The 26,427-nt window shown below is 35.4% G+C and overlaps 2 protein-coding genes across 2 annotated transcripts; one reads left to right on the top strand and one right to left on the bottom strand.

Moving 5' to 3' along the window:
- Positions 1-234: 234 nt before the first annotated feature.
- LOC107222859 (serine protease inhibitor 28Dc) lies at positions 235-16,154 on the top strand. Its single transcript, XM_015662382.2, has 6 exons — positions 235-592; positions 9,077-9,330; positions 11,034-11,369; positions 11,470-11,726; positions 11,825-11,954; positions 13,326-16,154. Exons 2-6 carry the CDS (start codon positions 9,079-9,081, stop codon positions 14,211-14,213), a joined length of 1,863 nt encoding a protein of 620 aa, XP_015517868.2. The 5' UTR covers positions 235-592; positions 9,077-9,078; the 3' UTR covers positions 14,214-16,154.
- Positions 14,645-26,294, bottom strand: LOC107222862 (MAM and LDL-receptor class A domain-containing protein 1). Its single transcript, XM_015662385.2, has 10 exons — positions 25,840-26,294; positions 24,322-24,480; positions 23,362-23,526; positions 22,438-22,608; positions 21,185-21,293; positions 20,710-20,869; positions 19,981-20,116; positions 18,635-18,790; positions 18,370-18,534; positions 14,645-17,533 (listed from the first exon to the last, which is right to left on the bottom strand). Exons 1-10 carry the CDS (start codon positions 25,916-25,918, stop codon positions 17,253-17,255), a joined length of 1,581 nt encoding a protein of 526 aa, XP_015517871.2. The 5' UTR covers positions 25,919-26,294; the 3' UTR covers positions 14,645-17,252.
- Positions 26,295-26,427: the final 133 nt, after the last annotated feature.

Here is a 26,427-nt window from a genome sequence, read left to right as displayed (position 1 = left end):
CATAATAATTCGCAGATTTGAGTTGATTCGAGCGAAAGAGGTAATTGAACCGGCCGAAATTTTGCATCCAGTCGCATAAAAGTGATAAGTGTAAAAAGGTGATGCTCTGACAATGAGAGTCGTACGGTAACATCGTACAAACGACCCTGGCGTAAATGGTGCGGGACAAGAGGCAGGGGTATTTGCATAGTGGGGAGAGAGATGGCGTCGCACGCGCGGTAAAAACAACTGCCAGTCGATATCGCGGCCAGTAGTCGACCAAGAGTGCGTTCAAGAGGCCTCATCCTCGGTACCGCGCACTTCAAGTGGTAGAATTTTGCGAGTTGAATTTCATCCGTTGTGGCCGAATAAATACTCGTTGAAACGTCTCAAACTCACGCATATTTTTATCGGCTGTCATGTCGGCGGTAAAAATCTTACGGTGAAAGTGATGAAAACAAGTTTCTGTTGAATAACTATCGCGCCAAAGATGTTCTGCAAGCATTGATTATCGTCGATACCTACATTTTCGCTCGTACTTATATTTCTTTTCTTCGTCGCTAAATCAACTTGTTAATCTAACGCCTGTACGAAGACGACGTTAACGTCACTGGTGAGCATATTATTCATTTTGTGATAATTCGTTTGAAAACTGTGATTTAGCTTGGATTTTATAATGAACGTTTGAAATGAAACTGAAAAAATGAAATTGAATATTTGGTGACTGTTGTTGGTGATTTTTTTTAGAATACTTGTTAATATTTCCAAAGAATTTCATTAAAATTTTAGAAAAAACATCAACCGTTATCAATTTTACAGTGTGTATCTGAAAATGTTCGGAGTTTTCATTTTGAAAAACCAATGCAAATTGTTTAACGTAAATTGTGGCAAAAGCTGGTCAAATGCAACTGAATCTGTGAAAATCATCTTCTGCTATTTTCGTAGAATGAATTTCCACATTTGACGTCAAAGTTTGAATAAATTCAAGACTTTAGTCTTTACGATAATGTTTCGCAATTACCAACAATTTTTTGAGTTCACTTTTTTCTACCGTCCGTCCGTAGAAGTAAATAGAAAATTGTAAAAACTTTTATGAACGCGTTAATTTTGCGTCTGAAATTTCGAACCGTCCTGTTGTAGTGTTGAAAAAATGTCCCTGGCTGATTGTGAATAAATAATTTTGCCTGGTACAGCTTTAGATTTAATCTGTGATTTATAAATGAATGTGATAAAAAAAATTAAATGCTCTTTGCCTGCCAGCTGTGGTTACAAAATTTAAAAACAGTGGCTTGCATAATTTATGTATATATATGCATACACAATATGATATACATGTATAAATATGTGTCTATTATAATAACCAGCATCCTGAAAGATCCCTCCGCAATCACAATGATATAATTTTTTTTTTTTATTCTCTTATTAAATAACTGGTTTCAATTCATACCTATACGAAAGCTATTTAAATCTAGACGTGTCTAGAGTGTCTCTTTGCACATAAGGAAGTAATCGTACACATCGAGATTGTTATAGTATTTATTATAGTGTACAAATTGCACTAACTATAGTAACTATTACAGTATATCACTTGTATGAAAATGCTGATCAGGTATATAATGGACCTAGTTATTCGGAATAAAATTACTATATATTCTCGAATGAGTTTGAATGTCAGTTTTTTTTTTCCTTCTGTAACTTTATAGCTAGGCGATAATTACAGCTGGTGGTACGAAATCATAGAAGAAGTAGGTATAAAGTAGATCGAAAGCCCGACAGGATATCAAGTTTAAATACGAAGGCGTTGAAATTACAAAATTACAAATCGATCGTTCTTTCTTTGGTTAAAAGAACGTTAACCAGGTAGAGAAAAAAATGTTGAACGTAGGAAACTTGAATTAAAAGCCGAATTATCAATAAATTTAGATCAATTGCATCGGTTTACTGTTTTTTTTTTTAAATTTCGAGTGATCTTGTTCGAAAACGGATTCTCAGTTCATCACGAGAATTATAGTTGTAAACTTATGATTTATTCATGAACATATTGACGCTGTTAAAAATTCATTTCAGTCTTTAAATCGTCAATTAACGAACAAGATAAGTCCCAATCCATCGAAATTAGACATGCAAAATGATTTTGCAACCTCTTTAAAATTTGTTACAACTTATTTTGCTTTTTATTTTAATTTGTGGGTGTCGACTTTTTTTTTTATCCCAAGAAAAGATACATTATATAAGATTCAAATTGGTTAACATGCGTTGTACTTTTCGTTTCTTGATTCCCATACAGGTATAATTTCTCTTGTTTACTCAATTTTTCATCGGACTGTACTCGGAAAATTAAAACTCATATATTATGCGACGATATAAATTCCCGTTGGAGATCGTTGAAATATTTCAAGGTAGTTTTTCTCTTTCTCTCGACTCACAGTCATTGAAAGGGCATCGCTGTCTTCATTTATATTCCTAAACGACAACTCGTCTCTGTACGAACGATTCACAGGTGTACAGTCCAGTTAAAACAATCGCCAAATGATTAAAATCGTTAAGGATGAATCGACAGGATTATTTGAATCGAAAGTTGGGAAAAGAGATAAAGTATTTATACCAAAAGAGTTGCGATCAAAAATTTTTTGCATTATTTCAAAATATATTCAATAAGTTATCAGATTTGCACGTCGTGAAATTTGTACAAAATTCATTGTTTCGTTGATTATTCGCTGAAATTGAACAAATCATATAAATTTGCCATTAACAAAACAAAAGATGCTCGATAATTTAATCCCTATAAGATCATTAATTTTTTACACATATCGATCAATATCTACGATTTTGAATTTGTCTCCGCGCCAAGAGCCATAAAAAACATATCAAAATACGCTTTTGATAAAACTTATCAAAATACGATTCAGATATAGATTCGAAAGCTCTGTATGTCAATTTGGAGACCTCGCACTGATTAAAAAAAAAAAAAAAAACGAGAAGCAATTTGATCGAGATGATCCAAATTTTTTGGCGGCATTGAAAAGATCGACGCTGATTCATGTTCCAAATTGCGAATATTTTCACTGATAATGAATCAGTATTCAGGCCGACTTTCGGAATGCATAAATAATTTGAACAGAATGTGTATAATAATAGTAAATTGTAGTAATTATTTCGTATTTTTGATACATGCCAAACGATTATTACATCATATACATTCTCGAGTAAGAATAATGATGAGAATACATCTCTGGATTACGGATAAAACACTTCCTGTAAATTTTCGTCTGCATTACACGTGCCTCTGTAACCGATTATAATAAATTGCTTTATGCAGTGCCTAATTTTGGAATCACGATTCTCCTTTAACATCTACTTTCACTTCTCGCTGTTCTTGCACGGTTTTGCTTACATTTCGACTCAGAGACTTCCAGCGCTGTGTTATTACACGTCGAGAGATTTTTCCTCCACGTTATATACAAAATACAAAATGCAGTCGGTAGGGACAATATAATCAAATTTCGCGAACAGGCATTTATAAACATACCGTGTATTACGAATAAATAAAAGGTGCAGTTTTATGCAGCTCGCGAGGATGGTTGAAATTATACTCTCGATTTCAAAAACGACGTTGAAACACGCGTTACTCAATTCGATGCGAAGGACGTTGGAACTGGTTTTACTATTTGACGATTAATACCTCGTAAAGCGAAGGTGTAAACCTTCGGACAAGTTTCCCGTCTCCGAATTCTTCGCGACTATCTGGCCATTGACGTTTGCCAACAAGAAGACGAATTCATAACCTATAATTATCTGGTCGCAACTGAGATTGAAGAAAAAAAAACAAAAATGGTCTATTGTCACTTTTATATTACAGCATCGAGCAAATAACGAACCGAGTTCTGCATTGAGTGAATAAATTCCTCGACTGCGTCCTTCCAGTCAAAAATTTCTTTGATCCCGTCACGAAATTGGAATCTTTATATACGACAGACGCCATTTTGGTGGCAGTGAACTCCAACGATTGTCGTATTTAATAATAAAAGTTGTTTTTCATCGCCCATTTTGCTCCAGATTGATTAGATGTCACGAAGTAAAAGTTAAATAGTTTGCAGGACGATCTCCGTGCCCCAATATTTGTTAATTTGGTCTGAAACGAACAGCTGACTGCCACTTCTGACGTCACTTTTCTCAAACCGCGCCAAGATTAAAAACCGGAATGTGAAGTTGAAAGAAAGGTGCCGCAACTTGCATAACCGGATTGATTTCAGACTCGAAATAGTCGTCGAGGTAAAAAACTCTTTCTCATATTATTCGGCAAAGCTGTTGACAAACTTTAAAATCAAGTAACATTTCACAGAGAACATTTGACACGCTGAAATTGTCTGCAACATTTTGCAAAGTTCCGATTCAGCGAATTTGGAAAACTTCCGGTTTTCGAATTTCTCTGCATGCGTAGTAGTTGGAGTGCGAATATATTTTTCACTCAATGTCGTCTGACCTCGAAAGCGAATGATTATAACAGGCATATCTTGTGGGCGATGAACCAGCTCACCGCCCATGATCAGCGACGCTCCGTGGTTCGCGGGATGTGTCGTTGCTTTATTTGTTCCGTCTCGATTACTTACCATCCGTCAAATTCTTTCCTCACAAGGTTACCTCACACCCTGGCCTTTTTTTGATGGCGGAATGAGACTACGCGTATCTTAAAAAATTCGGGATCCTCCTTATTGGCGCGACTTAATCAATATGGCGGTCGAAGCGCCGATCAGCTGATCGATTACGGCGTATTTAACAAATATCTGGACACGAATAACGTCGCTCTAGCTGTTGAACTTTAATTTTATGTCATATAGTTAATGAGAAGCGAAATATACGGTGAAAGATCACTTCTATATATAAATATGAAGTTTCTATTACTGGTCACTGCCACAATACGGCGTCTCATCTGTTCAGCGATTATAATTATGCCATTATGTGTTGTAATCAAGAACCCATTACGGTATAAAATTTTTTTTATCCAAAATTCAAACTCCGATCAATTCTCAACATATATTCAAAATATAAAATATTCGAATTTTAACGTATGGCTGATCAGGTTTTCGAAAAGTTTAAAAAAATTAATAACACCCTGCTGTAGAAATTACGATAATCGTATTGCTGTGAAGAAGCGTTTTTATTTTACGACGTAGCTTTATCTTTTATTCATTCTATGTCAGCCGAATAGAATCGATTACCATCAATTATCTTCCTCCCGGAAGTTAAATTAGTCTTGTGGGTTAGGTTCTACTGGTTTGCGTTTGTGTTTAATCGTGAATTCCGGTTTCTAGCTATGAATTACATTATACCTAAAACAGCGTGCAGGTACAACGACCGAGTGATTAGGCTCGACGCGAGGAGAGGAGAGAAAATTGGCACAGTCGGACGTGTTAACTTGCCGAACCCGCATTAGCAGAAACTGTATATTACAGATACATTTATAATACATGCGTGTACCGATACGGGATCTGGACAGAAGTGTAAATGCAATTTATTCCAGTCGCGTGAGGCTACACGAGATGTTTTACATCGGCTGCTGTTCAGGCGACGGAATTCAACACGCAGGATAGATACTCTTGATCTATGAATAGTACCACACGCTAATAGACACATTAACTATGTTCTATTCCATACTACCCAAAAGCCTCTTACGAATTTCTAATCGAGAAGTGATTTTTTTTTTTTTACAATTACTATCCAACAATATTGCCAATAATCATGTACAAAAATTAATAAATTGGAAAAAAAATAAGAAATTAGAAAACTAATTATATAATTGAAATAAATATTTGTGTTACGTGATTGCAAAGTTCAATGCATCCAACTAGCTGTGTGTAAATTTTTTTATGAATTCTTTATTCTAGTCAACATTATTCTTTTTGTATACATATTTTTAGCGCGGTTCATTTAATTGACACTGCAATTCGTTGCTAACTTTCTTATTTTTTTCGATGTCTAACAAATTCGGGGATAGATAAGAATTTTATCGTTATTTTTAATCCTCGATAACTTCTGTTATTTTCTCATTACGTTTTTTAAAAAATACAATAAGAAAACAATCAACTCGTATAAATTTGATTATTACGTTTAGAAAAGAAAAACACCATATCGCTACAAGAAAAATATGAATTTGTTTCAGCGATGTAGTTTTGGGAAATTTTTCAATTTTAAGGAGGAAAACTTATAGTTCATTACTAGAATTACGGCAGCACTATTAAATACCGCTTACGTGTGTAAATTAGTTTCTTCAGAGAAGTGAATCTAATTGTGATTTTCATGGCTCCATTGTTAATTCCGTAACTAATGATACCAATTTAAACAAACTTCTTGGATCATTTTTCAAGGTCTTTCCTGCTAATCAAAAGCGTGAATCCTTTGACATCGGTATATTTTTTTGTTATTCGCAGTTTTTTTTAACGTTCATGAATAATTCTTAGCAGACCGATGAGTGAATTTTTTGGTTTAGTGTAAAATTAAAGAAAGAACGGAAACAAAACTCCACTTGGCGAAGACTTTTTTTTCTTCTGATCAGGAGAAGTGTTTAATTTCAATAAAACTTTTTGGTAATTCAGGGAAACCGGAGAACTGTTTGAAATGCCAAAAAGAAGAGAAAAAACGATTTCGTCAAGAGCGAATATTGTCCGACGCGTAACTTAGAAGTCGCAAAGTAAACAGAAAAAATCGTCCTTAGTCTGAAAGAAAAAAAACTTTGACGTTGATTCTAACACGATTTTTAATCAGTCCGAACGGCACGTCTTTGAAAAATTCTGAAACATTCTTCAAATGATGTGAATATTGAGAATTCATTACAAAATTTCAGTTTATTAAGATTCAAGGTGCGATTTTTGTACACTAAAGGTGTGGAAAAAAATGCAAATCTATTTTCTGTAAGCACAAAAAAAAAAAAAAAAAGGAACAATCAGTCGCGCCGTTTCGTCACGCCGAGGATTTCCCAATAGCATTAAAGATGTTTCTTCTTCTGTTTCCGCTAACGATAAAGCGAACGCCGTTGACCTTAACGATCGCAGAGTGTGTTTAACAATCGATTGCAAAAGTCTGCTTGTGCAGAATATGATACTTTCTCTAACCAAATAGCGAGGTTTTTGGCCTTCGGGCTTATGTTGGTTCAAATCGGTTGACCGTTAATTCGGGATGTTTCATCCTCTTATTAATTACCCATCTCTTCGATGATTATCATCTTTTATCGCGTCCGGCTGCTCGATGTATCAGCTAATCGAAAATATAAAAAGATAAATTTTACTGAAATACGACGATTCAATTCCAATATTCTCAGTTCACATATCTAATGTTTAAATTTCTCTTCCATAAACGTGGTATTGGATACTAAATTTAGAATCTATCTCCTACAATAAACTTGAGGTTTGATTTTCTCTATTTAATTTGTTTTGCAATTTCTCGGTAAATACATACGAGCATTTAATTTCGGCGAAATGGTTTCGTGGCATTTTATAATTGTCTGATTTGTTTGAAAGTACTGCGTGTAATTTCACAGCATTTTTCGGGGTTCTTTGAGGAATTTCAGAAAAAATTGATGGGTATTTCGATTTTTAAATTTCAGTTATCAAATAGTTTTCACGAAACAATTGTTTGGTACATTTGATTCTGTCAATTTCAAAAGTACGTCTTAGTTTTTATGAGATAACTCGGGCTGATTGAAAATTTGCGAGACTCAAAAAATTACATGGCATAAATTTTATCTATCATTGAAATGACTTGTTGAAAGTGTGAAAGAAAAGCATACAGGTTAATTAATTTTTGACGGCGCCGCGTTAAAATATCCCGTTTGAGAAATATTTAAAATTCGGTTGAAATGTTCTTTCGTATAAATGTCACACCGTGTTTTGTGAAAGTGAAAGACGATGTGGATACATTACAACGTTTAATTAACACCGAATCTATTAAAATTCGTATAATGATATACGAAAGCTTGCGTAATTGGTTGTATAAGTACACTGTTGAACGGTTTTCGTAAATTTACTAAATATGTGAAATATGTAAAGAATGAAACTATGAATTTAAATTAAAATTAGAAGATTATTTTTCTTCTATGTTGTACAACTTGAACAGGGTTCAGATCTGTGATTTGTGACCGGAAAATTGTAAATAAAATAATGATTTCAGTAGAAATGATGAGTAAAATTCAAAACTAGTCAAAAGAATATTTTGACAAATAATAGGGAATTCAAATGGAATACAAAGTAATTCCTTTTTTTAATTGTAGTTTCCTTATGCGCATGTTTAGCACATTCGCAAAGATGTACAACAAATTTCGAACAATTTGTATCAAATTAACGAACCATTTCTGCTTATACCACAAGTTAAGTAAATTTAAAAAGCAGATGCGTATTTTTGCCATAAGGATTTCAAAAAACCTGATTTTGATATTAAATTTACAAAAAATATATAGCGATTCCACTTCGCTGCACAGAAATTTTTTTGTGCAGCACAAGTCTAGTAAAATTTTATAAATTTTTGACAGTGTAAGCATTTTATTTGTCGTCAGTTACGACATTTGAAATTTGCCTATATTCGGTGAATTGACGAGTAAAATTTTCCGCCAAAAACATTTGAGAAATTAATGAATAAGCCAGATTGATGATGAGAATATGTCGGAGATTGTGTAGGTGATTTTCGAATGCCATTTTGGGAAAAGTATTCAAACGTATAATAAAAGTTTTGTGAGGTATGTAAGCTTGGTCTACAATCCGAACTTAGCGAAAGATAAACGGAGCTTGCAAGAGCTTCAACAGATTTTCTTACGGCTTTTAGCATGTAGCAGAATTTTTTTATAAAAAGAAATACACGCATATTTTTCCCGGAAGAAAATATTCACGAACGAAAGATTAATTAAAAGTTAGCGAAGTTTGCGCTGACAATGAGCTTGAGCTCAAAATCTGCGCCGTTATCAAATTTGTACCACGCTGTAACAACTGCCATAAAACTAGAGTAGAGTAATAATGATCAAGATTTGAAGCGCTGTAGTAACAGGGGCGTGTCGAAAAACCGTGACGTCTAATCATGTTAGCTAATCTTTTTTATATGCGATTGTTTGCAGAAATGAAGCGGGCATTGTTGCTTATTACCTTGGCTTCGTGGTCCACGGGGCAGATCGTCTTTCCTGATACCTACGACTCGATGATTGCGAAAACAGTCAAACCTCAGAGATTTCAATCGAGTCCTCAGATTGTCGAAAACAATATTTTGAACGGTAATCGCGCCGCCGTTTCTGCGTTCAGCTCACCGAAAGCACCAACTTCGGCGCTGATCTCGGGGCAAAATGATCAATTGCCCGCAGTTTGGAGTGGAAGGGTAAGTTTCAAGAAGGAATTTTTTAAGGATGCGGAAATAAGAACGTTTAACGAGGTTGAAATATGATTGAAGTAAAAACGCCGTAAAAGACAGGCTTGAAATACTGAACGGATACTAATTGAAAAAGTTTTCGCAGTCTTTATTAAAATATATTCGTGTTTTTTTTTTTAAAGAATTTTTTAATCACCCTGTAAACGGCATGACTCTGAAAAACTTTGTCAAGAATTCCAATAAACTTTGACTCTCTCGAAATGCGTTCAAAAACAGTTTCGAAATTCAAACGTCTTATGAGTATTAAGATAACGGGTTTTTCATAATATTTTCCAACATCGTGGGAGTTGGTCTAAAATTTTAGAAGAAAAATAGTTTTTTATTCGGTCTCGAAATTCGTTGGAAAATGTTTAGAAATCAGTCGGAAAAATGATGTGACTTTGCCAAATCTATAATAATACTGACGAATTATTCAACTGCAAGAGAAACTTTTTTAACGAACAGATTTAGAAATAATCAAAGTTTGAGAGACTTTGGACAGTTTACTTTACAGTTCCGGGGTTGTGTTGTTCCAAAAGTTTTGAGAAACTATTTGAATGAATTCTTGATTGACAATGATGAAAACTTGAAAGAAGTTCGTTGTCTTTGCTAAATATAGCAGAGAAATTTTTTTTTAGATTTAAACTAACGTCTATTGAGTTTTAAAAATACAGGGAAGAGAGCAATAAATAGTATCATCGGGTGAAACCACATTCATTTTAACTAGAAATCCGATATTTGATCGCAGCATTTTGCAAATTCGCAAAAACTTCGTTTTATGTCTACAACGACGAGAAAAAAATAATTCTAACCCACCGAATATCGACTGTCAATTGGTAATATTTAATTTATAATCTTTCGCAAACAGTGCACACTTAGCTATATTTAACTTCTCCGCGTATTGCGAGGTTTCAGTAACGATCACTTACAACTCTTACCTATTCAATTTGATTGCGCAAACTCGCTGACTAACGTGTCTATCAGCATTGCGTCGTCGACGCCTGTGCCCAAAAAAATGCGCATGCGTGCCGGACAGTGACGCTCAACCCTAAATTTTCTGTGCGCTCAGCATCCAGCGCGTTCACGTCACGACGTTTCGATGAGAACTAAAGCGAACTTGAAACTCCGACTACGAATATAGTCGCGATCGGCGAGCGTGCAGATGCTGGTAATATTTTCTTTCGATCGATTAACTTTTCGACCTGCTACCGTCTATCACAATAAAATATTTGATGCAAACTAGGTTAAAGGTTGAAAGTACGCATAGAGAAAGGGCTTATGACTTAAATCAATTGATACGGCGGTCGAATATGCGCAGACATATTTTTTGATGGATTAAAATATGCTTTCAGAAAAACAATTTGTATTATTCATGTGTCATAGCGACGAGAACGACGCGCATTCAAAACACATTTCAGCTCTCGTGAGCCTTAGATCATTCTTATTCATAAGTGAGATATGCAAATCATTGTTTTTTCGGTAAAGATTGATTTTAATAGATGTACCTAATCTGGCAAACCCGATTTGACGCCCACTGCAGGAAGGCGCGTGTTCTTTATTTATGAAAATTTTTTTTTAGCGATGATTCAAAGGGATCGAAAGACAGTGATAATTACGACTTGAATAATAATTAATTTATGAGCATTTTGTGATATCACAGTAATCGTTTACAGGCAAACAGCGTGATATCCAAAGGCGTAGCCCGGTTTGCCTTGAGAGTCGATGGGGCAGTTTCGGCTACACAGGCAAGAGGAATTCCTGCAGGAAATAATGAAAATGTCATATTTTCGCCGCTCAGCGTCGCAGCTGCTTTGGCTTTGGTGCTTTTGGGCTCGGCTGGAAAAACCTTCGAGGAAGTTTCCACACTGCTCGGATTCAACGCTGGCGTTGATGTATCAAGAAATTCCGAAATTGTTCACCAGATGTTCGGTGTTTTGCTCGATGCTATCAGTGGCACGCCCGGAATACCCGCTCCGCAATCTTACTTCGCCAGCGGAATATTCGTCCGGGTAAGATTATTTATCTCCCTTTGACCCTTTTTGACCGTTTTTTAGTTATTTACGATTCTCAAGGCTTGGATAATCTATATCACGTGAATTGTTTTCTTAGGACGGCTACCCAATCAGGAGAGAATTCCAGGCAGTTAGCCGAGACGTCTACAAGAGTGAAGTGATAAACCTTGATTTCGAGAAGAATGGTCGCGATGCTCAGGAAAAAGTGAACTCCTGGGTGAGTCAAAAGACGCGAGGAAAAATTTCCGAAATCCTGCGTGAACCGCCTTCACCTGAAACGAAGGTCATAATAGCGTCTGCGCTGTATTTTAACGGAGAGTGGAATCAGTTCTTCATCGATGGTGCCACGAAAAGGTTGGTGTCAAGGCTTTTCGTATTACAGTTTTCCTGAAATATGTTTAAACTATAAATTTACTCAATTCGTTATTATATAATCATTGATCGTCTTTCAGGAAACGTTTTACCGTTGCGCCTGGTGAGGTCGTCGATGTCGACATGATGTTCAACGGTGGAGAATTTCCCTTTTTTGAGGACAAAGAGCTGCAAGCTAAGATCGTTGGGCTTCCTTACAAGGGGAAAGAGGTATGGGTCGAAGAATATGAAAAACATTGACTTTCTAGAGATGTTGAGGTATGGAAGGCTGGTCAATTAAGAATCAATGCTTTTTCATTAAGTTTGTTAGGAAATCGTCGCATATTGAGTATTTATCCACTTGATTTATTCTTAATTTTATTCACAAAACTATTTGACACAATCCCGCTGCACTGGTATTGGTTTTCATCAAAAGAATAATAGCAAGATTGAAATGACCGTTGAAAATATATTTGTTCCGGTGAATTTGTAAAAACAAGTTTTGTCAACAAAATAAGCTATCGTGGAATGATATAGAACTAATCTGCTAGATCTTCTGCTATTTCGAAACGATTTTTGATAAGTTGAATTGAAGGATTCATATCCAAACTCTGTTTACAGTTTTAGTATTTTCTGTGTAGTGTTTCCAGAAAAATTATTTTAGCTTCTGAACACAGGATTAACGAATATATTGCTAATGAATACTTAACGTGCGACTATCTCGTGGTGAAACTAACAAAAAGTTTTGATCTTCAAGTTGACAATTTTCTTAAATAGTCCTTAATGGAAAAATACATTAATTTGTCAACTGCGGGTTCAATGTAAGTTTAAAGCTTGTGGAATAAATATGATTTACCGAAGCTCATCGAGATCCACAATGTGGGCTGAAATTAGGACAATATGGCGGTAGGTTGAGTGAACAGCTGATCGTTTCGAGTCAACTTCAGGGATACAAGGTTCTAGAAAACGTTGTGTACGCAATTGAGTTTTTTATTTCGTGACATGAGGTTAATGTCAAGTAGAATACACAATGAAAAACGAATTTTATTATGCGGTTTTCCACAAAAAAACATTTTTCTCTTCTTTGTCATCAAAATTTATGGATAATAGGTGACTTGTTAGCCGTAGATTTTCTCTCTTGCGTCAAACACTCAGAGAGAGAAAAATTATGGGTGGTCAAGTTTCAATATGACGTCGTAATTCAGTAGTCTAAAACTTCTAAAAAATCTCTCAACAATTTACAATCAACCTTGGATGTAAGCTTCGAAAATATGCAATGACAGAAGTCGGAAACGTGCCCATTCAATACAACCCGTACTTACAACTATTGCACACTACCAGAAAATGATAAATTATAAATTGGGTAGGACAATTCAAATCTGAAAATGAAATCTGGCTTCAATTTACAAATATCAATTAGATCGATGAAGTTGTGTCTCAAATAATATTGTTTTTCACCCTTCACGATTGGCACATAACACATAACACATGATATTTGTAATTGGAATTAGTTCTATAATTGCAAACAGAATCTCAGGCCAGTCAATTCTCAACCTATACTTCTGAAACCCTTCACCAAAGAACACCGCTCTTTTCTTCCAGGTGACGATGTACGTCGTGCTTCCCACGAACCGAGGCGTGAACGCATTGCGGGATCTGGAAAGTCGCCTGAGCGCCGAGAGGCTGGAAAATCTGATCGGAAGCACGAAGAATGAAACGTGCATAATCGCGCTGCCACGGATGAAGTTGTCGAGCACATTGAGTCTGAGCAGAGCTCTGCAGTCGTTGGGATTAAACTCTCTCTTCGACCCGCTCTCGGCTGACCTGAGCCTTTTGTCTCCAGGTTACACAGGAGCCTCGTCTCAGCTCCAGAGCAACAATCAATTCGCGAATCCCTCGAAGACGCAGGCAGGCGTAGGTCTAAACGACAAAATCTCGTTCCCGAACAGGTTCGGCGAGGATGAAGAGACCACAACACCTCTGACGTCACCGCTAAGGCGAAACTTTTTCAGTTACGACGACAGAGTTGGCGGCTACCACGTGCAGCAGTGGGCAACGGGCTTCAGTATCAGCCGGATTGACCGGCAGCGCCGCCGGCGGAGCTTTCGGGTAGCGCTCCGGAAAAGCGCGGCACATTCAAACCGCGCTAGGCGGCAGGTTCGCCCCATCGATCAAGACTTCCTCAACTACGTCAGTCAGAATCGACCGTCGTACGGCCTCGACAACCTTCGTAACAACTTGGAGCTTACCAATCCTGGCCTCTTTGCCGAAGACGTTATCCATCGCGTTGAGATCGACATTACGGAGAAGGGAACCGAGGCCGCCGCTGTTACCGCCGTCACTCTCACCAGGGACGGTAGTCAAAAACGACTCGTTGCCGACCGTCCATTCCTCTTTTTCATCAGGCACGAATCCACCGGTCTTCTACTATTTTGGGGCACCGTTAATAAGCCAACCCCGAATTATCCCAGTGAGAAGCGAACGACTTAGACTACCTTGCGATTCTTAGACAGTAATTTTTATTCCACCCTTTTCTTTTCGTTCAGTCGACTCTTTTCCGATTCTGGATAACAGGAATCTGTTATACAATTATAATAACTAGGGAAAAGTAAGAGAAATCCGGAAATTTGGACGGAATAGGATCCCGGAAATGACCCTGGAGATACATGAAATCTCAGGGAAGACCACTTTTCCCTCACAAGAGAAAAAAAAAAATCGTCGACTTCTGGAGCAATTAGTTTAGTATAGATTTTTCCGGGGATCCATTTTTTGCTGCTTTTCATCCGCGAAGAGATTTTCAGAAGATGAACGAGTCATCGATACGTTTCGATAATTTGGTGACTGTTCAACAGTGAAAAGGGTTTCTAAATATTCTATAAGAAAAAAAAAAATGAGTTGGAAAAATTGTTTTTTCGCGATACTTTTCATCACCATGAAAAGGGAAGAGTCTGTCACTTTGTTCGACAAACTTCCGGCATGAACTCGAAAACGGCCGAGTGAAAAATTTGAAACTGATAGGTCTTGGCAGCTAAATGAAAAAGTTTTGAAAGAAAAATTAGTAATAAAAAAAAATTCATACGATTACTTAAAAATGAATTATATAAGCTGGGAAAAATATAGTCGTTTATTTAGAACAAGTATTTAGGAGAAAAAAGTATATGTTTGACGGTAGAACATTGAAAGTCGATTTATTTCCTGTAAAACCGGAAGTTCAAATTGAACGGGACATTACAATTTTTCATGCCTATTGTTTCCGAGATCATCCGACATCCAGACATACATTTTTCTAAAAACCTGTATTTCGAATTCTACAGGTTCGAAAACGTAAAGATTTCTTAAAATTAGAAAAAGTGATATTCTACCTAATCCAATACTTATCTTATAGCACGAAAGGTGATGAAAAAATGAAACAAATAGAAAACAGCGAGATATCCGTTTCAGAAAATTTTTCAAGCAATCAGAACTCTCTAATTAGGTATAATTAATTATTTGTGAATTCTCTAATCATTTTTACCTCACTGAAATTGAATTTTGATGAATTTTCCGATGAATTACTAGCGCGGGTGTTCATTATCAATTCGCGTATATGTCACGGAAAAATTATACACAATACGGCAATCAAAATTGCTTAACATAAAACTACATAGGCAATATTTTGTAAAAATATTTATATCTGCAGCATCGACAATTTCCATATTATTCATCGCTTACAGGATTAATGTAACTAGAATTTTTTTCTGGTCATGTATGTTAAATTTTTTTTTCTTTCTCGCCACAAGAATTACCGTGTGTAATTTATCAAGCTTACATATAATAATAATAATAATAATAATAATAATAATAATAATAATACCCTAGTTCCTACATTACTTTGATTCATTCTTGAACAATTCCCATCGTGCGGGAAACGATTGAAATCCCAATATCAGTGGTAATTTAAATATTAAATGTGTACCGATAGTGAGAATCTTAAGCCAACAGCGTCACATATATACCGAACAGTTAATTACACGGTACCTGATGAACGGTTTTACGTAGTTGTACACATAAAATGACGGGGCTTTGAATGGAAGAAAGGTAAAAAAAAAAAAAAAATAGAGAAGAAGAAAAATAAAAAGTCGTACACTTCAAGCAATTTTGCATTCGTGATGTTATCCGCGTTTATCGCATTTAATTAATATTGTTGCAAATACTTTCACGCATATGATAGTTGTAGTTATAGTTTGCTTTAGGATTATATAATATCGGATTTACGAGGCGCTGGATGCCTTTTGCAAATAAATTGAGCGTGTATGTTTATATACACTGCGTAGAAGATAGAAAAAAAGAGGAATCAATATAACTATGCGTATATTATGTTAAATTTAAGGCGCACGAATTTTGTGATACCGAAGTACTTTATTTATTTAATAAAATTATGGTAAAAAAATTTTTGCACCGTGTATGTAATTGTCACGACTTTTGCACTTTTTCTTCTCTTTTAATTCAACAGGATTGTTTTTTATACACCTTGATATTGGAGCAATTTTATTTATTCAAGTATTTCGTATTGTACGAGGTTTTTTGCGGTATATAATCTTGCAATACGTGATGCGATATAATTTTCAGTTTAAAATAGTATCGGTAAGTCAGTTATTTCTTTAAATCGTGCATCGTGGTTTTTCCACTTTTAACTTTTTCCAACTCTCTCACGTGTTGTGCGTTTATTTATACAATAAAACAGTGAAAATACAGTTTCTTTTGTAAGTGTATTAAGATTGAAGAGAAATATCATCAGTTTAAAAAAACGTTAATAATTTTATTTACGTATTATTATTTTATAATTTATACACAAGGAATTGGAAAATCATCAAAAAATTTTTGCCTCGTCACAAGTCAAATAATATAGCGAAGTATGGTGTGACACAGAATATGACTTTCACGCAATATTCACTTGTATGTTTTATTTCTTTCTATATTTTCGAAAAAGGGATAAATCACTGCGTACAATTCTAAACTAATTCATTCATGAAACTACACTTTACAAATATCAATAATGTATATTCGCATGTATACCTATGTATAAATATTTTCCTATACCATTAATGAAGTACATATATTATCAGGTAACGCGGGCGTAATTTTCCGCTGACAACAATCCGTTACGTAAAAAACATCTTCATTCCGGACTTAAATGTGCCGATTTTCACGAGATTTTTCTCACCTCATTGCGTTTTTCATTGGTACATATTAATGAGAACTAAAAATATCGAATTTATATCGTTTTCGAGGACTTTTTACGTGCACGAAAATTTTTCATTTTTTTTTTCTCTCAAACGTAAATCCGCTTTTTACAAGGTTTTCACTTCTAACTGCAGTAAAAAAAAGTAACTATTGACGGTATAAAATTTAAATCTTTTGCCTAAATTTTCGAGATTCACCGGCTTACCTGCTTAGATATTTTCACCCTTGTTAAAGATATTCTTTCGGAATAACGGATCACCATTTTCAAAAGAATAAATAAAATCCCACCAAGTTCACCGGTTGCACTTATGAAGAAAGTTCCATGTCTTCAGGTTTTGCGATATTGAAATCCAGCATTTCATCGGAGGTGAGAAATCTGACGTCGCTGTCTTCGGAGAGAGCCGATTTTCGCGAATTTTTTTTGTAATTATTGCGCACTTGTAAGACAGAAAAGGTGACAAGTCCTGCACCAACGATCATAACTACTGCGATGCCTGCAACTATCGCAATAATTCCTGAAAGCGAAAACTTCCTCGGATCTCGACTTGATTTCTGGGCGTCTACTTCTTCACTCGAGACGGTCACCGCTGCAAAATTCGGAAAAAAAAACAAAAAACTGCAATGAAACGTATTCACAGAAATTTCCCAGAAATATAGATTTGCGAAACTTTCTGTATTTTGTTTTGCAGGAAAGGATTAGTTAATTCTGATAACATCTGAAGGATTTTTAGAAATTCGCGTTATTTCAGGATATCAAAGAGATGTTTAAAACATAAAGCGGTCGTATGAAGTTAAAAATCGAACATTGCTGGATATTTTTTTTTTAAAGACTTTCTGATATTTCCAGAAGATAAATTAAATTTTGAAAACGTATATGATTTCCACGCTGAGATTTAAAGAGTCTGCGGTGTTGGAGCAATATGGCGGCTCACTGAGCGAACAGCTGATTCCTTCAGCCACGGTTTTAGCTAAATCGTACGAATATTGATGGACAGAAATTTTCTTGCAAGCGGTGTCTCTTTTGTTTTTTTACGCTAAGTTGATAAAGAGTGAAATGTACGCTGAAAAACTAGTTTTTTAATTAAATACGATCTAGTTAGTGTTGTGCAGTTAGAGTCATTAACACGAGCAACACGCGAATCTGCTAATACACGTTAATCGAATCGAAAAACATATGTTTTGTTCAGTCGAAATTCGATGTCTGTAATTTTATAGTCTTCTGATCTTAACTAAGCTACAATCAAATTTCACTAAAATCCTCTGATCCTGCATTCTTACGAATTCCAGATTCTCAGAATCTTAAGAGATCCTCGTCGAATTCGAGATAAATTTTCGTAGGTCTTCATCGAATTATCACTCAAGATGCACAACTTTCAAGTCTGTGAAAAAATTCTCAGTCTCCCTGAGGAGATGTTTTGCTCACCCAGGGTTTGTTGAGTGCTGCTAGGGGTCGGTTTTTCGCTTGTCTTATCGTCCAGCCATTTTGGCGGATTTGGATCCAGGCCGTCCTTGGGACTAATGGGAATAGGAGCGAAGGAAAACGTCTGTAAACCTTCTGTAATCGAGGTACTGATATCGTCGAAATCAGCTGTTGTAGAGGAAGAAAAAGGCACGAAAACGGTGGTTAAGTTTCGTGATTAATACTGTTTTTCGGGATCAAGTGTCGAATTTGGAAGCGACTGACTTACTGGAAGAAAAACAGAATTCATCGTAGTCAGGACAGCAGTTTTGTCTATCCATGCAGAACAGGTCGCACTGACAAACTTCGCTGGAATCAAGCGTGGTGTTGAAATTTGTGCACTTTCCGTTACAAGTCTGCATCGAATTCACGATCTCCACTTGATCTGCGAATAAAAAAAAAAAAAACCGAGCTTGGCACGAAGATAGTTACATTTTAAGGAGAAAGATGACAAAATGGTACGCAAGTTACACAAAGAATGCCTTGTGTACGATATTTATGAGGTATTTTTTTGACCTGCTTCTTCCAATCGTTGAACCCAAATTTGTAACTAAATGAAAGAATTTTTCGACATTCTTCGTACATAAGGCAATAAATATACTTTTTGTGTGGAAAATTATGTAATTGAGAAATATTTTGGAATCCATGTTCATGCATTCCTCTTTTAACTTAACACTCACAATTAGTTGGGATTGGTTGGAATATCTCGAATCGATTCCGCGCAGCACGCAATATTGCAGAAACATTGGTGCAATATTTCCGTATTAGGTACAGTCGCAGTAAGAATATTGAAAGAATATTGCAGAAACATTGTTAAAACAATCTCACACGAAAGGTGGAGTTGAAAGGTTGCAAGAATATTGCATAAACATTGCTAATATAATTCTACATTGTAACTGTGGTAGAAATATTGCAGGAATATTGCAGAAATATTGCTAAAAGATTCCTACACGAGAGGTGAAGTTAAAAGGTTCCAAGAATATTGCATAAGCATTGCTAATATAATTCTACATTGTAATTGTGGTAGAAATATTGCAGGAATATTGCATCGACATTTCTAACGTAATGCAATTGCATCTGCAATGTTCCATATTGCAGAAAAATTGCGCCTTGGCGTGTCCCGATTATTTAAATCGTTACAAAGGGGCATCGGTGCATTTTTTCTGCAATATCGTGTGCCCGTGTATTATCCGCAGAGTAATTTCATTCAGCTTCGTCACCCGCCAAGCAATTAAAAAAGATTCATTTAAAGAAAAAAAATACATTGCTTTCATCTCTCGCGCTGTTAGAGATGGAAATTTACTAATTTCTCTATCACTGACAAACTCGACACAGCCCAGACTGTTTATTGGCCTTGACGTTTGCTGATATATTCGCAATCAACAGGAAATTTGTGAAAAGATAGAGAGTCCGTGAGAGCTGGGTGCGTGGGTGGAGAAACACTCTGATTGCTGTTTGCGCGTTACGTAATAATAAAATTAGTCAAACTTTCACTCCTTCTCTTTGAAATCACTCAGCAAATATTCATGTGAATAAATGTTCGTAAATCACCAGAATTATTGGTTCTCTGCTCACCGTTATCATCATCGGCTGGAGTCACTTCCGTCGTCATATTCAGCTGGTCCATGCACGCATTTCCCTGCAGAATCGCTACATCGTCGATGGCAATATCACTCAGATATCCTTGGCCTCTTACTCCCTCTATGATTATCTGTTGTCAGAGGTAGAAATTTGAAAATTAACTCGTGACATTTTTAGAATTCAGAGCTAAACTTCAATTCACTTGTAATGAACATCGCGTCAACGAAATATTGAAACTTTGCAGTCGGATTTTAATGCCAGTTGAAATATTATTTCTTGAATTGTTTCACGTTTTTTATATCAACTGTTTGGTAAATGATAATTTTTATTTTCTTTTTTTTTCCTCTCACAAACCACGTTGTAGAAACAAGCTGTCGGAACAAACCCGTCGCAGACTTCTATAAATTTTTCTACGTATTTTTTTCGTTTCATTGTATCATCGACCTCATATAATTAAGCCCAGTTTGCATTTTCGTTTATTCCGTAAGCGAAATTGATATATTTCGGCAATTTTTTTCCACAAAATCGTGGCACATGTCCAAATTATCTGTGAATTTTGTAGCGAAGTATAAATTGAGCTGCTTTGCGAGAAAAAAAAAAAAAAAAATGTTTACTTCTTTACCGAAAAATCGTGATTGGACTTAACGGTAAGAAATACTTGATGGAAATTCTTTTTAAACTGTATATTTAAAGACTATTTGCAACGGAGGGTTGAGAACTGACCTGAAAATTGTCTTCAACTTTTGGCAAGTAAAAGAAACCGGGCCACCACGCATTACCCTGATTTCCACTTTTGGTGAACATCAATTTTCCAAGTTTCGTTTCACCTTCAGCTTTGACAAAAACGTTCAGTGTGCCGATGGTACGTCCGTACATGTGGTACCTGATTATAAAAGAAAAAACGAAAAACGAAAAAAAAAAAAAAAAACACAACTTATCAATATTTCCTAAAGTTACCAAACCACGAATGATTGATCGAAAAAATTGATTCGTCATTTGTTTTCCGACCACCGTTGTTCAATATTGTTTAAAGATTTCCTGCGGTCAGTTTTTGACGCCATTTTACGGATAAACGTTGCTAAGGACAATCCACACATTGACAAAATTTCAAACTACGTACAACAATGGCATGCAGCAGAATTAATAAATCCGAAGGATTCGTCAATAATGAATTAGTTTATCAAGTTGTGCTTATTACCAGAATGAAAAACATCCTGCTTCGGTCAGATTGGAACTGTAAAGAGGTGACACGATTCGTGCAGTGTGGTTTTCTGTTCTCCCCGACGCCTCGGTGTACAAGTAATAGCCTGGGAAAATAATCAGCACATTGTCAATCTCACACGTGTCGTTTTTTTTTTACATATCTTGAAACATTCCGCAGTAAATTCGGATTACATTGTTTGCATTAAAAATTTAAACGTTACAGTAAATTATGAAACAAGGGAATAAAGTCGAAGATTAAGATCTCATATTTCCCGCAAATGCGCCAAGAAGGAATAATATGATAATTTCGTCCCGCGTTTCAGGTCAATAAAGTTAACATTATGGTTGAGTCGGGAATAAAGAAGTTATCGCAAGTTCAACATTTTTCTGACAAAAAACTGACGCAATGTCTTCTTTTCTTTGTTTTATTTTTCAGGGGGGTTCACATTTCACAATTGCAAAGTTTCTTTAAAAACTTTTGAAACTGAAAATTTCATTATATTCTGTTTCTAATCATATTGTTTTTGAGGGATAGCGAAGTGTGAGTTGTTAGATTATTATAGTCAAATTTATCTACAGTTGTATTAAATTAGTCTTTTATTATCTGTAAAGTTGATATTACGAAGCGTAATAACCAAGTCAATATGAAGTTTTTGTACTTGAATTTTCACACAATATATTTCATTACACTTGGGTGTAATTTGGAATTGCAATTTTTCTAACATTTTTAGCAAAAATACTTTTACCGTTGAAATGCAGTTTCCTTGACATATTTTCCTGTGTCTCGTGAGCCTTTTTTTTTTTTTCTCATACGACGTTACGCATCGATTGAAGTTTCAGGTAAACTTTTCGAGAAAGCTTTGCTTTATCACAGTATAAAAAGTGTATTATTTCAATGTGAGCTTTTGCAACAAAAAGCATGAATTTCGATCATGCGATGTCATTATTTCTGGGTTGCTTTTATCGCATAGCCGCTCATAGCAGTTTCATTTGATATTTAATTTTGCACTCACTTTCAAAGTTGAACTGAAATAGTCAATAATTTATTCGAAATGTTGCAGAATGAAAGCTTGAAAAATTCACACCTCGACGTCATGAATGATTAATCATCGTGGTAGAAGCGCAGAATATCAATACGATTCATTAATGGAAATGATTGTCAGAAATTCAAAATGAAAATTCGGGATAAATTATAATTTGAAGGGGTTTGTTCTGGAATAAATTATAACGCCTGATATTTTCCCTCACCGTTGTATCCTGATCCGAGAGTGTGATCGTGCGAAGGGCCGGTTGGGATTTTCGATCTCCCGGTGCGGAAATTGTGCCTCGTCCAATCGAAGTCGTGCATAGGATCTTGTTCCCAGGAGCAAAGGTCAGGATCATCGAAATTGCAACTTGTCGGCGGATTTGTCCTTGTGTCTTTTTTGGAAAAATTCAATGCTTAGACAGGGGGATTGATGAAAAAATGGGAGAATATGTAATTAATTTCCAAGATTTTAGTCTTATAAATTTACCGATTTCGGAAGAAATTGTCGCGCGTAATTGAGTGGCAAAAAATGAGTTTCCCGCGATTATTCGCAACGTTTAAAAAACAAAATCGACTCCCCGATAATAACTAACAATTTAACGGTATCTTGAATCGTAAATTCATTTCAGTGTTCGCATTTCCTCTAAGTTTGGAGTTAATTAAAGAGCTGTTTAATTAACCTGCCAAGTTTCATTAATGTAGCAATTTTTTTCTATCAGTTTCATCGACACTCGCTGTGTCTCGTAATTTTTGGAAGATCATATGTTTAGCAGCCGATTAATTCCGTATCGCTAAGAAATTGAATATTCGACGATACAAGCGTGACGAAAAACGATGAAAAATAAAAAAAAAAAAAAAAAAAAAAAACAAAATTAAATCACGTTATTATACGAGATTTTTCACACGCATAATGTTAAAGTATCCTTGAATGAAAAATCGGTATTCAAGCTTGTCTTCTAAATTCTCGTAATTGTTTTTTATATGATTTACCAATTTTACAATTTAATACTTAAATTTTGCAACAACACGAGGGAAGAAGTATTGATATTCAACTCGTCGAACCTGCTTAAATTAATTCGAAAAATTGAAAATTAAAAATTGTTCCTGAGCATCAATTGAAGAAGATGGATGAAAATTCTACTCACTTTTGCATGTTGGCGCTGTGTCGTTCCATGCTGTACCGGTGCAGTATATTTCCTTGGGACCCTGCAGCTGGTAACCCGGCTCACAAAAGAACATTAGAACAGCACCGGATTCCTTTTGCACCATCAAACTGTTCTCCGGCTTCTCGATCGGTGAGCACGTTGTTTCTGAGTAAAAATACAGTGCGGTTGATAATCTTCAAACCAGACCTAACGCTTCGAAATGCTTATCATTGTTCAACGACGAACCGATGATAAGTTTATCAATTTTTACAGAATTCTTCGCAGGCCGAAAATCCGACCGCTAATCCATTTTACGTGATCGTTCAATTTTTTCTCCCGATTATAATCGAACAATTTTATTTTCCGCGTCGGTAAAACGAAAAACGGATTCGTTCAATTTTTTTTTTTTCACATTTCGGACGAAAATGAGACCAAAAAAAAAAAGTTGACCGATTTTTTTTTGTTGCCAAATTGATTGTTAAAATTGAACACAATTTTAATTTTTTGCATTCATGAAAGAATCGAAAAATGTTCGTTAAACGAGATTGATCGATTATCAACCTGATTGAAATTCAAAAATTCCATCTGGCACACGGATGAGTGGAAAAAAAAAAATAATAAAAATAAAATAACTTGGTAAGTAATCATACCAGATTATTCAATTTCGTTCGTTGATGAATGAAAAAAAAAAATAAATAAATATTGCACCGTATCGTTCGATTTACAATTTCGTTATGATTGTGAAATTTCACTTCGTGCATTGATTAAAAACGTATAGAAAAATCGTCCTAAATATTTGGCACTCCGATTGTTATTGAAGAACTGTGTTATGCGCCATATCAAGAAAAAAAAAGAAAAAAAAAATAAAAAATCTAATCAAACAAACAAATGAATAAGCAAAACATTCATAGAATGAATGGAACTTTGGTTGTCGGAGATAAAAATTGTCGAGATACTTACTGACGCAGATTGGAGGCGTAAGGTCCAATCTTTCTTTGATGCAAATTGCGTACTTGTTTCCTATCAATTTAAACCCCGGGTCGCAGTAAAATCTCACCATTCTTCCTCGCGGCTTCTGACGCATTCTCCCATTCAATATTTTTACCTCGCGACATCGGGCTAAATTCGATTATAAATTTCATTAGCTTAATACAGCACGGAACAAGTGAAACATTGTGTTTATCATATGCCGTTGAAAGAAGAAAGAAAAAAAAAATTTCAACCAATTAAAAATGTCTGGAAGATTAGTTTTTATTGTATAACTTGTTTCGATTTTACTTGTAGTTTATAGTCGTGAAAGATTAATTTTTTTTTATAAACTTTTTTAACCGGATCTGGAAACAAATTCCCGAGAACAATATTTCAGAATATTTTATAGTGTCTAAATGAAAATTCCAAAAGATTCCAAGCACCCTGAGAAAATTTGAGAAATTCTTGCTGATTCAAATTACTTTTATGTATTTATCAGGAGAAATTTTCGCAAAACTAAATTATACTTTTTTGAAATGTATGACAGGAATTTTTTTCTATGCTGAATCATTTTTATGATCTATAGATTTGTTAGATAAATTTTTAAGAAATTTTCGATCGTTAATGGCAGTTTTTATTTTATTTTTTGCAAAATTATTGATTGCAGCCTGAAAACGTTTAAGATTAATACCGTAGTGTTTTATCGATTTGCTGAGAGTGTTAGTAAATTCCGTGAAAGTGAAGGAACTAATACCAGAGATAAACAGAGTTTACAATTACTTTGTCATTATTTTTGAAAAATTTTTCGAAAAACAATGCGAAATATTGTTTCATCAGGGAATAACCGAATCTGAGTGACTAATTTTTCATTTCTCTTGATTGGCGAGCACTTGAATTGATTTATGAAAGTGAAATTAAGTTCCTTCCAAACCCGTTGGGAATGAGGCAAAATAATCTGAACAGCGGGGAAATTTTCAATGTTCAATCACCAATATTCTTGGTTTGATTTGCGATTTCACGCAGCGGTGAGAGCGGCAGAGTTTACTCTCTGAAGTCATGAATAATACAAAAAGAAGGGTATAAATTTGAAATTTTTAGCTGTCGGTGTATTTAATTGATTGAATGTAAAAAACTCTCGTGAAAAATGAAAGCACAACGTTTTTTTTTCTCTCCTTATTTTTCTCAAATACCGATCTAGAAATGTATTGAGAAATTCAGGATCCAAACTCTGTATTAAAGGTGAATTTTACGGGGAAATCGAAGTGAAATAATTTTTCGAACACATCGCTTGACAAACACATTTTCAGAGATCGTCCAGTATTTAAAAAATGTACGCAAGATCTCAGAAATTTTTTCAAATATATTCGAGTAATCAGAAACGGATGAGAAATAAAGATCAGAGTGTACGAGAAGATTTTTTTTTCCGATTTTCTGGAATTTCATAGAGATTCGTTGAGAAAAAAAAAATATTGCCAGAAGGGTAGTGTAAATTATTTTTATCAAACTCACATGGAACCTGTAACGAATCCTCGACGTAGAAACCAGTGATAGTAATTAAAACACTGCAGATGAGAACGGAAAACTTCATTGTTCAAAAGCGGTTTATCTGCAGTAGCGTTTTTGGCACATAACAAGTTTGAGATTCACTCAAAAAACAAAAAAAAAAACAAAAAAAAAAAAAAAAAAATTGCTAACTCGGTCTGCGCTGTAATCGAGTTGAAAAAATACTCTGAGAGTTCGCGATTCGATGATAAGTTGGCAAGGTTTCGAATTTCTTGTATCGTAATATCGATTTCCACGTGACAAGGCGCCTTCGATTGCCAAGCGGCAAAAGTTACACGGAGACAATTAAACCGAGCGAGTCTGAACTCTGATCGAGTAATTGCAGTCGCTTTGGTGCCACGAGCCCGATTCTTTTCTCGGCAATAATACGCGGTAGAAATGGTCTTTGTAATCGGATGAGTGACGAGCTATGAATGACTTAAATGAAGGGGTTGGTCCACATTCGAACGTAGGCGGGCTTCCAACTTCCGGTTATGCTGCGCCGCTGCGATTCATTCTTATCTTTTTCCGCTTAACTATCTCGGACGAGTTAGT

This window comes from Neodiprion lecontei, chromosome 2 (assembly GCF_021901455.1).
Source record: "Neodiprion lecontei isolate iyNeoLeco1 chromosome 2, iyNeoLeco1.1, whole genome shotgun sequence".
NCBI lineage: Eukaryota > Metazoa > Arthropoda > Insecta > Hymenoptera > Diprionidae > Neodiprion > Neodiprion lecontei.
Note: the sequence above shows the minus strand (reverse complement) of the source record. Positions and strands in the feature narration are given on the sequence as shown.

What these genes read in the sequence shown, in the direction of transcription:
- LOC107222859 (XM_015662382.2), top strand. Translation starts at nt 9,079, where the DNA reads ATGAAGCGGGCATTGTTGCTTATTACCTTGGCTTCGTGGTCCACGGGG. An exon ending in CCAGCGGAATATTCGTCCGG is followed by an intron (nt 11,370 to 11,469) that starts GTAAGATTATTT and finishes TTGTTTTCTTAG; the next exon opens with GACGGCTACCCAATCAGGAG. An exon ending in TTCCTTACAAGGGGAAAGAG is followed by an intron (nt 11,955 to 13,325) that starts GTATGGGTCGAA and finishes CTTTTCTTCCAG; the next exon opens with GTGACGATGTACGTCGTGCT.
- LOC107222862 (XM_015662385.2), bottom strand. Translation starts at nt 25,918, where the DNA reads ATGAAGTTTTCCGTTCTCATCTGCAGTGTTTTAATTACTATCACTGGT. An exon ending in GGATTCGTTACAGGTTCCAT is followed by an intron (nt 24,481 to 25,839) that starts GTGAGTTTGATA and finishes AATCGAATTTAG; the next exon opens with CCCGATGTCGCGAGGTAAAA. An exon ending in CAGCACTCAACAAACCCTGG is followed by an intron (nt 17,534 to 18,369) that starts GTGAGCAAAACA and finishes CGAATTTTGCAG; the next exon opens with CGGTGACCGTCTCGAGTGAA.